Genomic DNA, 15,822 nt, shown 5'->3' with positions numbered 1-15,822 from the left:
ATTTTCACACTTAAGTCTTACTGATATCATTTCTAAGCGTGGTAGATATGAGCCTAGTTGTTGGAATTCATAGTTTAATGTCTGTGCTTTAACGCTTTGGATGCTGGGAAATTTGTTGTCTGCTAAAATGTCGTCTGCTGAATTTCTAAAATAAGCATATATTTTCATTTTTTTTCAAAGAATACTATCAGAATAGCAAACAGTTTGGATCCAGATGAGACGCCACGTTCTGTGGCGTCTCATCTGGATCCAAACTGTTTGCAAAGGCCTTTAAAATTCGGTTCCAGCGCTGTAAGGGTTAATGTCTGTGCTTTAAGAGTCATTCCAGAGTCTGTGCTGAAAGTGTCGTCCCACATAAGCTTGTGCAGTCCACACAGGCTAATAAGGGACATCCTTTTCCACTTTTATCATTTAATGAAAGTTTCTGCTAAACAAAAATCTAGTCTAGGCAGAACGTGTAGTCCCTTATATGCATCTGCGGACTGCACATGCTTATCTGGGACGACACTTTGCGCACATTCTGCGGACTGCACATGCTTATCTGGGACGACACTTTGCGCACATTCTGCGGACTGCACATGCTTATCTGGGACGACACTTTGCGCACATTCTGCGGACTGCACATGCTTATCTGGGACGACAATTTGCGCACATTCTGCAGACTGCACATGCTTATCTGGGACGACACTCTACGCACATTCATTAAGCCCCCTTTTGTCCAAGTGCATGACTCATATGTAGTTATGTATCCATGTGTGATCAACATTTATCCAAATGTCACCAAAACTGGGATATAACATGTTAATGTGAACAATATAATACCGTTGTGTAATTTGTTTACATGCTATCAGTTAAACATTTAAGATTGATTGCTATTATATCACGTGGGCCTAGACTTGTACTAAACTACCCATTTATGGACTTAGGAATTAAGAATAGACATAGACGCTAGTCTTTTACACAATTAATATTCTTGATACAAATGTTTTTCATGTCAACTTATCATTCTAAAATATGTAACAATTTGACAGGGTAAGTACCATATAAGGTGCAAATCTCTAACACTTTTATAACAAAACAAATTATGTATTACTAGTCTAAATTTCATTAAATTGTTTGTGAATTTATTGATTGTTCATTTATTTATAACTTAAAATATATAATTTTCAAAAAACAGCTTTTTCAAAAATGTCTGAGAAACCAAAAAACATTGGGCTTGTACAATATACAACTTCAAGTTCCTTTACAAACACAATTTAGGGGGATCATCCATTTCTTACAATTACACAACTAAACCAGTACTTGGTGTAAAATACAGTTTCTGTAGAAAAGATTACAAATCTGTGTTTCATACAACCAACATGCAAATCTATGACACAATATTATTTCCCCTTTTTATTTTATGTCACAACTAAAAGCATGCATATATGTATAGCCTCAATGAAAAAGTCTTAGGACCTTTATAAAAACAAGAGGGCCTGAAAGGCCCAAAGTCGCTCACCTGAAATAACAAGATATTATTGGGCCAAATCTTCTGACCAATTTTCATGAAGACCGCCCCTTGGAAGCCATGTTTTTCAAGCAAACATAATTATTTTTGAACTCATCCAAGATATCATTGAGACCAATCTTCTGACCAAATTTCATGAAGATTGGAAATAAATGTGGCCTCTAGAGTGTTGACAGGGTTTTACTATAGCCATATAAGGAAAAATGCCCTGCCCCCTGGTGGCCATATTTTTTAACCAACCGGCATCATTTTCGAACTCGTCCAAGATATTATTGGCATGAATCTTCTGACCAAGTTTCATGAAGATTGGACAATAAATGTGGCCTCTAGAGTGTTAACTATAGCCATATATAGCCATATAAGGAAAAATGCCCCGCCCCTTGGCAGCCATGTTTTTCAAGCAAAGGTTACCATTTTTTAACTCATCCAAGATATCATTGAAAAAAATCTTCTGAGCAAATTTCATGAAGATTGGACAATAAATGTGGCCTCTAGAGTGTTAACAAGATTTTACTATAGTCATATATAGCCATATAAGGAAAAATGCCCCGCCCCTTGGCAGCCATGTTTTTCAAGCAAACGTAACCATTTTCGAACTCAACTGTCATATCCAGAAAAGACATGTTCTGACCAAATTTCATGAACATTGGACCAAAAATGTGACTTCTAGAGTGTTCACATGTTTTCACTATATACATATAGAGAAAACTGCCCGGCCCCCTGGGGGCCATGTTTTTTCACCGATCTGGACCATTTTCGAACTTGTCCGAGATATCAATGAAACCAATCTTTCCACCACGTTTCATGATGATTGGGCAAAAATTGTGACTTCTAGAAAGTTCACAAGGTTTCTCTATAGCCATATAAGGAATACTGCCCCGCCCCCTAGCGGCCATGTTTTTCAACGGACCGGAACCATTTTTGAACTCAACCAACATATCATTTAGAAAAAAAATTGACAAAGTTACATGAAGATTTGGCATCAAATGTGACTTCTACAGTGTTCACAAGGTTTTTTCTTTTTTTGACCTAGTGACCTAGTTTTTGAACCAGCATGACCCAGTTTTGAACTCAGTCGAGGTATCAATGGGACAAATGTTCTGACCAAGTTTCATGAAGATCGGGCATAAATGTGGCCGCTAGAGTGTTCACAAGGCAAAATGTTGTCGACGGACGACGCAAGACGGACAAAAGGCGATCACAAAAGCTCTTCATGAGCACGTTGTGCTCTGGTAAGCTAAAAATGTGAGAAACACACAATTCTGTTTTACGCATCTTTTCATCAAATCTTTTTTATTAAAAAAAAACAATGTATTAAAAACAACTTAAAACTAACACACAACTAGGTTTTAGCAGTTACATGGCAAAAATAATGATTTTTTCATTTACAAAATTCAAATGATTAGATGTTTATTAAGATGTACATTTATTTTCACAACACATGTTTACTGCAAAGAATTTGCTACTGAAGTTCTATTGAATATTAACAGTGACAATGATGGAGTCTGAGGTAACATTAAGAAGATTATGCTAAGCATATAATTTTGCATGCAAATGAAATGTGTTTTCAAAATGCTATCAATATATTAGGTGAGCACTATTACATATCAACTAATCTTAATATTAATTACCAAGTATTCCCACATCACTTTGTGTGTGTCATAATTATGTACAGACTGACAATACAATCTAAGCATTTAAAATCATGAGAAAACAAGCGAATTCTTAAAATTGATATCCTCCTGCCAATAATAAATTTTGTGACAGACGGACAGATGGACAGACTGACAGCCAGACAAACATCAATTCTACATTCCTCCGCCCTTGGCAGGGGAATATCAGATGTTTTCCTAAGTAATTTTTCCAATCATAATTGGTAATATCACAAGGCTGAAATAACATTCTTTGTAAAAGATTACTGCATATAACAAACACAATTGTGTAAAGGAAAATCTTACTTTGTTCACAGTAGCAAAAGCACAGTTCTTTTCAATTCTACTTCAGCTAAGCCACTTACCATTGCACATGCAACTGCCATTACATAATAATACATTTAAAGTTGTTCTTGTACAGGTTTATGAAATGCATCTTCTTCAGGTATTGGTGATTGCCCGTTGACTGTTTGTGACATTAAAAGGATTTTCATTGTAACATAAATTTGAAAAAAACCATAAATACTAAAATAGTCCAACAAAATTGAACAGTTTAAACTTTCCTATCACATAACAATGACTGTATTCAATATAGATGTCTGATTGTAATTCTCACATGCTTTACTTATATTGAGAAAACAATAACCTGTTTAGCAAAGAACAGGCAAAACACCCCAAACTAGAGAGAAAACTGTACAGAAATCTAAGATTGTGATAAGAATTGTCAAGGGGAACAACTTTTACAGAAATCAACCAACTCAATATCTTGATTCGTAGTCACCCCTGATAAATGACATAAATGTAATAGACACAGTTACATATTTACACTTAATAGCTAAATTGGCAATAACAATAACACATGTTTAAATTCAATAAACAATACTGATACAATAATGGCACACAAGATACTTTGATGTTAGTATTCTGGGGATTATTTTTCCCAATTCAAAGCCCCCAAGAGCCAACCACAAAGGGCTGCGAGGAAACACTGGATAAGTCTGGATCATGCACAGACTACTAGGAAGCACTGCTTACTTGTGTAAGAACAGTTGGTTTATACAATACTACCCTATCTGCTACTAAATTGTTTGTATATACCACAGTCTTACAACCAGTCTTCAAGATGACAAAGTCTTGTGCTAGTTCATTAGTAAATGTAAGTGCCAGGACTGATATGCTGTGCTAATCTACATTTTTTTTGATGCCACTCATGTACATTTTATGGACAGTTGATCGGATTTGGAATGCATATTTCAATGAAAAAGTCAAAGAGAAAGGGAACCTGATAAGCTGCATGTTATAAAATGAGGCTCATTCTGGTAAAACTAGGCTTAATGCATGTGCATCAAGTGTTGTCTCAAATTAGCCTGTGCAGTCCGCACATGCTGATCAGGGGCGACACTTAAAAGCGTCGCTTTTAATGAAATTTTTCGTTCAATTGAAGTATTTTGTAAACATAAATGCAGTGTAGCCAGAAAGTGAGGTCCCTGATTAGCCTCTGCAGACTGCACAGGCTATCTGATACAACACTTGATGCATTAAGCCCAGTTTTCCCAGAACATTCGCTAAAAAACACTCGCTTATAAACAGCTAGAGGTTTAAAGCCTGTAAAAATGTCTTGCATTTTTAAATTGTAAAAGCAAACACTAGCTAGTGAAGCAAAAATTTATTATGTTAGCGCACAAGCACTTTTTGCTAAATGCTAATTTAAAACCAAACAAGTTCATAAAATGTACAGGTTTGTATGACACAACCTTCAGGGGCTAGGTCCGCAGTTTTATCTTCGCTTTGTTTCCCCTGGTCTTCAATAACAACATAGCAACTTGTATTAGCAAGAACAACAATGAAAGCTGGAGAAAAATGCAAATTGAAAACACATTAAAAGTGATAGTATCAAATTGTAACTTGTGGGGAATTTTGTCAGAAAACATAATCACAACATAACTTTTTTTAAGTTTGATACCAGCAGAATGGGATTGTGTCTCTTAAAGGGATTCCTATGTTAAGTAAATCAACACAAAACAAACATTAATATTGATTTATAAATCTTTTAATACAAATTAAATCAAAGCTGATCTAATTGTGTTTGTATGTGTGTTTTTTTCACACCAGGGAAAAATAAATTTTTAAACTGATAATGGTTTTCATGTGCTTACAGTTTATAGCATTACAACAACAAAAAATATGTCAAAGAGCATGCATCAGAAATCAAAAAATAATTAATGTAAGCCCCCACTACCTCTGCATGAGATATTAATACACTCTTAAGTCATTCAATACATTGTAACATATTATTTATGAAGTACCACATGTTTGGTAGAACACTATATATTTCAAACTAAAATGGAGTATTTATTTATTAAAATGGTTGTTTATGAGTCAAAAGATAGTGTTCACAACACTAGGACTGATTGATAAACCGATTTGCAGGTCAAGCTAACTTAAATAAATCTCTATCGTCAGTGATAAAATCTTGAATTAGCAGATTTTTATTGAGAATAAAAGAATATATGCAACAAAACTAACATTTTTCTTTCTTTATAAAGTACCCTTAAAACGTACTTTCCCAATTGAGGAAAAACTACAAAACTGCCGTCTGAAACATTTCCTAAAGAAAGGAAAATTTTGTCAACTTTTTTCTAAAAGCGCAATATCTGCAAGTTAACAAATAAAATGAGCACTGACAATGCACTTTTCCAGCAAAATGATTTGTGCAATTTATACCAAATAATTAAAAAGACCCATAATTCCCAAAATCGGAAGACTTCACGACACACATTTTCCCAATATCAGAGTTTTGGGCGCTAGTTTTTTTCCAATTTGTATGGTACAGGTACTTTTCCAAATTAAGGAAAAAAAACACTTAATCTGATCTGTGTGACTCACCTGTGATCCTAGGCTGCATAGGTTTATTGGGTAACTGTTCATGAACTGCGTGCCGCACTGCTGGCTGCTGCAAATACACGCTAATATCTAAGACTCATTCGGGGAAAAAACTGGGCTTAATGCATGCCCGTTAAGTGCATTCCCTGATAAGCCTTTCACACTTGCTTCAACATGAAAGAACTTATACAATGATTCACTGACATACACTAAGCAAGTATTTGACTTATACTGAAAACAAACTACATGTTTTTTCTAAATAAGATGTATGACCTTCAGTGCTTAAACCCAAACCTTTAACCTTTAGCTCCTCATTATGATGTGTCTGTAGTCCCCTGCTCTGTAAAAAGGGAGTTTAATGCATGTGCGTAAAGTGTCATCCCAGATAAGCCTGTGCAGTCCGGACAGGCTAATCAGGGATGACACTTTCAGCTTAAACTGAAATTTTGCTAAGAAGATACTTTCTTCAAACAAAATATATCATAAAAGCTGAAAGTGACGTTTTGTCAAAAGTGACATAAAAAAACAACAGTGCTATGAAGATGTGTCAATCCAACATGGCCCTCAAGGCAACAAAGGATTGATACATAATAGCCTTGTATAACGAACATACTGAAGACCATATTTTGACTAAACTTCTTTTTCATTTTTTTTTTAATGGAGGTAAACCACGATGCTTGATTTGGTGTTCATTGAAGCTTTTTGTTCAGTAAAGGGTCCAACTGAGCCATGAGTTTAAAGAGGAATATGTGGCCCATTTGGAGCAAAAAGGTACCATGTGCCTTCTTATTTCCATGTCACATGGTAGCATGTGCCTTCTTATTTCAATGTCACATGGTAGCATGTGCCTTCTTATTTCAATGTCACATGGTAGCATGTGCCTTCTTATTTCAATGTCACATGGTACCATGTGCCTTCTTATTTCAATGTCACATGGTACCATGTGCCTTCTTATTTCAATGTCACATGGTAGCATGTGCCTTCTTATTTCAATGTCACATGGTAGCATGTGCCTTCTTATTTCAATGTCACATGGTAGCATGTGCCTTCTAATTTCAATGTCACATGGTAGCATGTGCCTTCTTATTTCAATGTCACATGGTAGCATGTGCCTTCTTATTTCAATGCCACATGGTAGCATGTGCCTTCTAATTTCAATGTCACATGGTAGCATGTGCCTTCTTATTTCAATGTCACATGGTAGCATGTGCCTTCTAATTTCAATGTCACATGGTAGCATGTGCCTTCTAATTTCAATGTCACATGGTACCATGTGCCTTCTTATTTCAATGTCACATGGTAGCATGTGCCTTCTAATTTCAATGTCACATGGTAGCATGTGCCTTCTAATTTCAATGCCACATGGTACCATGTGCCTTCTTATTTCAATGTCACATGGTAGCATGTGCCTTCTAATTTCCATGTCACATGGTAGCATGTGCCTTCTTATTTCAATGTCACATGGTAGCATGTGCCTTCTTATTTCAATGTCACATGGTAGCATGTGCCTTCTAATTTCCATGTCACATGGTAGCATGTGCCTTCTAATTTCCATGTCACATGGTACCTTTTTGCACCAACGGGGCAAAGTGCACATTCTTATAGCTGAGATTTGAAATTGTTTGTAAGCTGCCTGATGTTCTCAATATTCAGCTGATTTGAAACTCAAACCTCATGTTCTGAGTTGAGCAAAGAAAATAAGAATTTGCTTCATATGGGCCAATATTTCTACCTGAAACTGGCTTGAGACCGGTCTCTGTGCCTGCCCAGCAGACGTAGGCCGATGCTGCTGCTGTTGTTGCTGCGGGTGAGGCTGCTGCTGATGATGGTGGTGGCTATGTGGCCTGTCAGGGTTGCGCTCATGCGCCCGGGCCGAGGCTGGCCCAGGCTGACCTGCAATGACTGGGCGAGGGTTGGCATTTGGCACTGCATATGGAGACTTTGACTCGTGCTCCTGAATTCGCTGGAAGTTCCGACGTAGAGTGGACTCCCCTGGACCAATTTGTAAGATGGAACTGAAACAGAATGTACTTAAAAACTAAGTCAAAAATCCACATGTTTTTTACAGTATTATTGTCATTTTTCACATAGCCAAAGGAACTTTAATTTCAAGATTCCTGGAATTTTTAAACAATATTTACTGAACATTTTACAATGTACAATAAAAGCAAAAACAACTTAAGCTTTGTCACAAAAGAACATTACAATACTTGCGCTGCGCAACACTTTGACAGATCAGCATGGCCCATTGCTAAGTTCAAGGGCACATCATTAAGAAGTAAAATGGATCCCTGCAGGTGAAAACTGTGCCTTGCAATTCACACTTCATGGTGATGACACATTTGAAGTAAAAATGCAATGGAGTGAGAATTAGGGACAGAGTTTGCTCCATAACCTTAAAACATTTCTACTTTTCCTTCCATCAAAATGTCTTTCTTGATGGTAATATAACCTAGGGGCATGCAACTAAGGAACAAGTAGAATGAAAACAAGGGCTGTTTGTAAAACATGCATGCCCCCCATATGGGCTGTCCGTTGTAGTGGCAGCCATTGAGTGTATACGATTTTTGTCACTGTGACCTTGACCTTTGACCTAGTGACCTAAAATCAATAGGGGTCATCTGCGAGTCACGATCAATGTACCTATGAAGTGTCATGATCCTAGGCAAAAGCGTACTTGAGTTATCATCCGAAAATCATTTTACTATTTCAGGTCACCATGACCTTGACCTTTGACCTTGTGACCTCAAAATCAATAGGGGTCATCTGCAAGTCATGATCAATCTACCTATGAAGTTTCATGATCCTAGGCGTATGCGTTCTCGAGTTATCATCCGAAAACCATTTTACTATTTCGGGTCACCGTGACCTTGACCTTTGACCTAGTGACCTCAAAATCAATAGGGGTCATCTGCAAAATATGATCAATCTACCCATGAAGTTTCATGATCCTAGGTGTGTGCATTCTTGAGTTATCATCCGGAAACCATTTTACTATTTCGGGTCACCTTGACCTTGACCTTTGACCTAGTGACCTCAAAATCAATAGGGGTCATCTGCAAGTCATGATGAATCTACCCATGAAGTTTCATGATCCTAGGCGTATGCGTTCTTGAGTTATCATTCAAAAACCATTTTACTATTTCGGGTCACCGTGACCTTGACCTTTGACCTAGTGACCTCAAAATCAATAGGGGTCATCTGCGAGTCATGATCAATGTACCTATGAAGTTTCATGATCCTAGGCCCAAGCGTTCTTGAGTTATCGTCTGACAACCACCTGGTGGACGGACCGACAGACTGACAGACCGACCGACCGACATGAGCAAAGCAATATACCCCCTCTTCTTCGAAGGGGGGCATAAATATGAATGTGATCTTCACCTAATTGTGATTATATATTTCCAATTTAAATTCAATCCCTTGAGAACCGTGCCTGCAGTTTTCTCCAGAAACTTTGAGCATTTTATGCTTCTGTCATAAAAATAGCTATGTTTAACGGCACTTAACTCAGAATTGTGTGAATCACTGGGCATGGAAATGGTGTTTTCAACAGCTACACTTTATGGCTTTGATGAAATTCAGGAGAAAATTCATTTACTATAGAAATCTAGAAGTACTTCTCTCCACAATCTCATAACATCTTTATTTCAAGAGCACATAATTCAGAGAATGTAGATAAATGGGCATGTAAAATATTTTTAACATGTACCCTTATGGTGATGACATATAGCAACGGAGAGGGCAGGGGGCTTACTTTAAGGGCATGTAATTCTGAAACGTGAGGATCACTAGGCAGGACAAGTGTGTTGCTTATCCAGACCTCACAATGATAACAAATTTCACATTTTATTTCAAAAGCTTTAGATATGGGTGAGTTGAAAGTGTTGATAGATAAAATTCATTTGTTAAGTTCAAATTGAGGTCAGATTATGTGGGTATGTTCATAGTCTTGAAAGACTGTAAGAGACCATAGCGGTTTGCCTCACCTGGGTTCGCCTGGTTTTTCCTCCTCCTCCTCGTTATCACTCCCCTCATACTCATACTCTGTGTCATGGTCCTCAACTGAAACACAAATACAAAACTACCATTGTTTTTTTTCACCATTTCGGGAACAAGCAGAAAAAGTCATCCCTGATTAGTCTGTGCAGACTGCACAAGCTAATAGAAGATGACACTTTATGCACATGTGTCAAAATCTCATTTTTTCCTGAGGCAGGCTCAAATGTCAAGCCCCAACTCAACCCCTCTCTAAAGGTCTACTTGTCTTGTTCTCCTTGTGTGAGTCGAAATGGTCCTTGAGTTGTACGCAGGAGGATAAGGGTAAGTTCAGTGGGATTGAGATAAGAAATTATGTAAACAAAATGATTTTGAATAAAGAAATGTCAAGCCTAGACCCAAACCCCAGCTGCATGCCTATTTTCCTTGTTAATCTTGTGTGGTTATTATGGTCCTTGAGTTGTAAGCGAACCTATCTCTCCAAACTATTGAAAACTAGGTCCACACATACAAATCATAATTTCTTGCAAATTCAAAATCAGCTGGTCTATGCGCCCTTGCCATATTTCCCATTAATCTATCAGCTAAGAATCTATGATTAAACATGTGAGTGATGATAACTTGACCATCACAAATGGTTATTAGTTGCCTCAACAATATTTATGAAAATGAAATTGTTTCAAATAAATGCATGCTCACTTTTCTTGTTCTTCTTGTGCCTGTTGATAAATGAATGATTTTCATAAATGAATGAATTTTCATCCAAACAGACATTAACCCAGAAGATAATAATGTAAAGAAAAAACAAGAATAATCCAAACAAAAGAAATGCCAACACAAAACCAAGCCTAAACCCAGCCCCTACTTTTCTTGTTCTTCTTGTGTCTGTCTATGTGGTCCTTGAGCTGTATGCGGACCTGCCTCTCCGTGGGCTGGTCACGGATGAACGGATGCTTCAGCAGTTGCTCCGTGTTGGGGCGCTGGGTGTAGTCCTTCAGCAGGCAGGTCTCCACGAAATTGTGGAACCGAGATGACCTGTGAGAGGAAGGGGGGGAAGGGTAAGTTAGTGTCATTGATATAAAAAATATGAGCCTTGCTCCGGGAAATTGTGCATAACTTTCTGAAAAATCTTTCATCCAAACAACCTGACAAAAATGTGCGGGAAGGTCTTGTGAAATGGCTTTGTGCAAACAGCATAAAACCAGGGAAGCCTGCAAGTAACTCGCAGTCTGTTCAGGTTTTATGCTGTTTGCTGCTCATCAGTATCTTAGGGATGGAAATGAAGCCTATCAACTTGAATCTAGTAAGAAACGTCTTAAATTTAACTTTTTTAAGAGACTAAAAATGCATAAAAATATGTATTTAAGTGGTAAAGGATTAAACCAAGTTTCATCAAATTCAGATCGTTGATAGTCTGAGAACTTGTGCCAAAACAAGCATCAACATATTATTAATCAAAGGGCAACAACTTCATTAAAAAGTATTAGTCCTGGAAGGATGAGCTTGTCCACATTATAAGGGCTGCTGACCAAGCTTTGTCAAAATGGGATCATTACATGTCTGGAAACTCATGCAGAAACAAAAACATACATATTAATAATGAAAGGGCGATAAGTCCCTGAAAAATCTTTGGATCTGAACTACCTGATCAGCAGGTCAACTGTTTAGGGATGCTGCATCTTAAGTTTCATCAAATTTGGATTATAAGTGTCTGAGATCTCAGAATAGAATATACTAGGACATACACAATTAACAGGACATAACGCTTGAGACCCACGAAAACTTAACTCCGTCAAAAATCATAATTCTGACAGACTGACAAAGCAGCAACTTTATGACTCCCCTCTTGGAAAGCTTAAAAACATCAACCAACTATAAACTGTGTTACAAGAGTTCTGAGGTTGCTCACCATTTTGAAGACTTGAGGCGAGGGGGTGGGTTCCTGGGGATGAGAAATAAGGCCCTCATTGGGTGCATATCACAGAGTGCTGGAATAGATAAAACACACCAACATGTATATGTACCATCAGACCAGTGCTCCAGATATAAATATTTATATCAATAATAATAATAGTATATATGAGCTGGTAATGGAAGTACATTCACTTACAACAAATTTAACAACATTTTGTTATGGATTGAATATTTTATCTACTTAACATTATAATGCCTCTATGGGAAATCTCAGATTCTACATTGTAAATCTTGTTCTTGATTTGTTCCATCAAGGGACATCAGGCAACACCCACAGAATTGTGCCAGTTGGACTCAACAGAGATCAACATGATTGTGACATAATAAACCAGGATTCCCCAATAAGCTGACTTATATAAAAAATATCAATAAAATAACATTTTTATATTGTTATTTTAAAGCCTTATGAGTATATTGCGAATAAAATCTTCAAAGGTATGTAAATCTTCCTTGCAAATGCAAAATCAGACAAGCACAACACCAATGCCTATATTTCTGGTTTAATCTGTCACCCTTAAGAATGTATGACCCTGATGGTGAATGATGATGACTTAACAATTAGTTAGAAGTTGCCTTAACAATATTTATGAACATGAAATGTTGTAAGCCATGTATATCAAGCAAAGACCATATATAATGTGCATTCCAATGAACCAGCCTGGGAAGTCCCAGTTCTTGCTTGACATGCCTCATTTTTTACAAAATTGTAATACGGTAAATCTCAAAAAAAAAATCATGAATGGCAGTTCATAGACTTTGGAGTGCACCAAACTGAAGACAAAAATACCCAGAGAGTAACACAACTCTTTGATTAAGCTAAATTATTATATAAGCTTCAACTTACGTGGTTTTCCTTCAGCCATTTCTATGCAAGAGATTCCTAGTGACCACAAGTCACTCTGAAAAGCAAGGTCAGTAATATTATAAACAAGTGTAAAAAAAGTAAGGTCAGTAATATTACAAACAAGTGTAAAAAAGTAAGGTCAGTAATATTACAATCAAGTGTAACAGCTTTTAATAACAAAGTGTTACCAACAAAGTATATTGTATAGAATTATAAGGGCTTTTTATTTCAATCACATTCAAAATCTAATCTGATTTTTCCCTTTATAAACTGACATTTAAAGTTCCAGAGCACCTATACATATAGGGTTAAATTAAGAACAACAAGAGATTGCCAAGCAATATTGTCCCCTACCGGTGTAACTCCACCAAAAATATTTTTGTTTTAAATATATTTGTTGCTATAGCAAGCAGAATTCTTGACATAGGAACAAAATGAAATGACGTGCATAACCTCCATATTGACATCTATCCATGTTTCAAGTTTACTGAAAAAATATGAAGAACTTTAAAAGTTACCGCAGGATCCAGAAAAGTGTGACGGACAGACAGACAGACAGAGCGCAAACCATAAGCCCCTCTGGTTTTACCAGTAGGGGACAAAAAAGCAATCATATCTAAAAAAAATAATAACAGTCATGTATAGTCCTATGACTTCCATTTCATCAACCGTACATACCCTGTTATCATAAGTGGCGTCAGGGTTTTCATCACAGGCAATTACTTCTGGAGCCATCCTAGGTACGAAAGTTCAACGTAAACAACACAGTAACTCAAAATGATGTTATGCTAAAACACAATATACTGCACATTAGCTCTTCATCTAGTACTGATGTAACATGTAGCTGGGTAACAATGTACAATTTAATGTTATACATGATCATAATTGCTATATAAAAGCATAACATTCATAGAATAAGGTACACCTATTGATCCATGCGCTAAAATGACCAAATGTTATAGAATTTAGCAAACAAATAAAATGTTTTAAAAAAATCTTTCAATTCATACATGTTGTAAATTAAAGTCCTTTCATCCAAGTCAACCATTCAAAACATACATAATGAAAACTGCAACTCTAAGGAGTACATTTCTCACCAATATGGCGTCCCTATGAATGTGTTTCTCCTTCCAATCGTCTTATCCAGCTGGGCACTCACACCGAAATCAACTGAAAACAACACAAGCACACATGTGTGAGTAAGTACACAAGCATTCAGACTTTCATTTTTCAGAAGACCGTAAAGATGCAACAATAAGAAATCCATAATGATCAGGGATCATATTATTTTCGGTTTTGTCGGTCCTAGACCGATTGGGGTCATGAAAGACCGATTGCAAATCCCAAAGAGTCGGTCCGATTCTGTTTGCTAAAATTCCCATGTCATGAGATCGATTACGCAGTGCACATGCTAGCATACCCTAATTACATTCTTAGCTCGAAGGTGTGATAAACCATTCACTGCAGTCTCTAAACCGGTCAGGACCAGTATATTGCTCGTCAGCCGACTAGTACCAGCGTATGACCCCAAACAACGAACGCAGTTGTGTATTAGTCAAGCGTGAATAACCCAGTGTCAATATCAATCAATAATTTCACTGGCTTATACCTAGCACACTTATCGGTCCGTAATGTGTGCTCGTCCACGATAAAATCGTTGACAGTTACTTTGGAGATTAAAACCTCGATGTTATCCTCGTGGAAATTGTGCATTTCATGCATGATACAGTCAGTAAACTTTCATATAAACAAAGAAGAAAATTGGATATTCTGCAATAATAGTGGGTGGACCTTATACACTGAAAGCACGCGCTGTAACTAAACAAAACATGCCGAAACATTTTCCACCAGCGTAATAATCCGGCAATAAATGAATGAAACTTGTGGTTTTGATTGACAGAACAGCCGAAAGTTATTTTATGGGCGGAACTTCACATAAAATAGTACACAAGAAAAATAATATACATTGTATAAATCTTTATTAAAAATCGTGTTAGAATCGGAATAATTCGTATACTTCATTGTTTGTTGTTGAATAACCCTTGACCGGAAGTTAAGATGCGTGGTTTCTAATCACTCGTGCTTCGCACTCGTGATTTAATTCCTACGCATCTTAACTATCCGCCGTGGTTTATTCGACAACAAACTATAACATTCACGAATTGTTTTTGAACTATTTGGTTTTATTATTGCCAGTAGCCAACCTACGCACAGACATTTGTTTGGTTCAGTGCATGTTTGTAAGCTAGTATCGAGTCGACAACAATTTAAAACATTGGTATAGACTTACACAGATTAATAATATTGACAACAATAAAAAGTTAGATAAAACAGTTGCCGAAACAACAATGAAAAAGCTAATGATAAAACAAATTGAGAAAACTCATATGTTCCGTTAAAAAAATGCTTAAGGCAATTTAACTTGTACATTATTATACCCTCTTCATGAATGGCAAAATCAATGGTATATATTTTAACGTATTTGTCATAATTTCGGATAAAAATTGTCGGACACTTTTTCCCCATTTAAATCCAGACCGATTGATGTTCCTGGAAAATATGATCCCTGGTAATAATATATCAATATCATTACAACCAAAACAAATGCTAATTATCAACGGTGATACAAAGCTTAACTAACATAGAAAATAACTATATAAAAAACATCATTTATAATAGTAGCATGGACTGATCATGTTGATCTTCCTATGTACACAACACATGTATTTGGGTGATCCGATTAACTTTATGTTTTTGTTGTGCTAATCTTCCTCGCCTTTATTGTTCTCAGTAACTCAGCTAATAGGCTGAACAGTTAGTGATAAAACATGTGCTTTCTGAGGTTCTATAGCCCTATTCCACTAAGAGGCAAAGTGAAAATGGCTATGTGCAAACAGCATTAAACCAGAACAGCCAGCGAGTAACTCTCAGTCTGGTCAGGTTTTATGCTGTTTGCTGCT

At 36.7% G+C, this 15,822-nt stretch overlaps 1 protein-coding gene across 8 annotated transcripts in view; it reads right to left on the bottom strand.

The window, feature by feature from the left end:
• The window catches only part of LOC127835022 (mitogen-activated protein kinase kinase kinase kinase 4-like), a 107,282-nt gene that overhangs the window by 75,677 nt on the left and 15,783 nt on the right, over positions 1-15,822 (bottom strand). For 5 of the 8 annotated variants that reach the window (XM_052361197.1, XM_052361196.1, XM_052361199.1 and 2 more), the window contains exons 8-16: positions 13,960-14,032; positions 13,541-13,598; positions 12,863-12,917; positions 11,954-12,032; positions 10,910-11,079; positions 10,035-10,110; positions 7,778-8,060; positions 6,049-6,115; positions 4,917-4,964 (exon numbers count right to left, since the gene is read on the bottom strand). In XM_052361197.1, the coding sequence (XP_052217157.1) occupies positions 4,917-4,964; positions 6,049-6,115; positions 7,778-8,060; positions 10,035-10,110; positions 10,910-11,079; positions 11,954-12,032; positions 12,863-12,917; positions 13,541-13,598; positions 13,960-14,032 (909 nt within the window). The remainder of the gene's footprint in view (positions 1-4,916; positions 4,965-6,048; positions 6,116-7,777; positions 8,061-10,034; positions 10,111-10,909; positions 11,080-11,953; positions 12,033-12,862; positions 12,918-13,540; positions 13,599-13,959; positions 14,033-15,822) is intronic. The other 3 variants (XM_052361198.1, XM_052361202.1, XM_052361204.1) reach the window with 3 other exon arrangements.

This window comes from Dreissena polymorpha, chromosome 6 (genome assembly GCF_020536995.1).
Source record: "Dreissena polymorpha isolate Duluth1 chromosome 6, UMN_Dpol_1.0, whole genome shotgun sequence".
Classification (NCBI taxonomy): Eukaryota; Metazoa; Mollusca; class Bivalvia; order Myida; family Dreissenidae; genus Dreissena; species Dreissena polymorpha.
The sequence above is the reverse complement of the archived record's forward strand: the minus strand, read 5'-3'. Positions and strand labels throughout refer to the sequence as shown.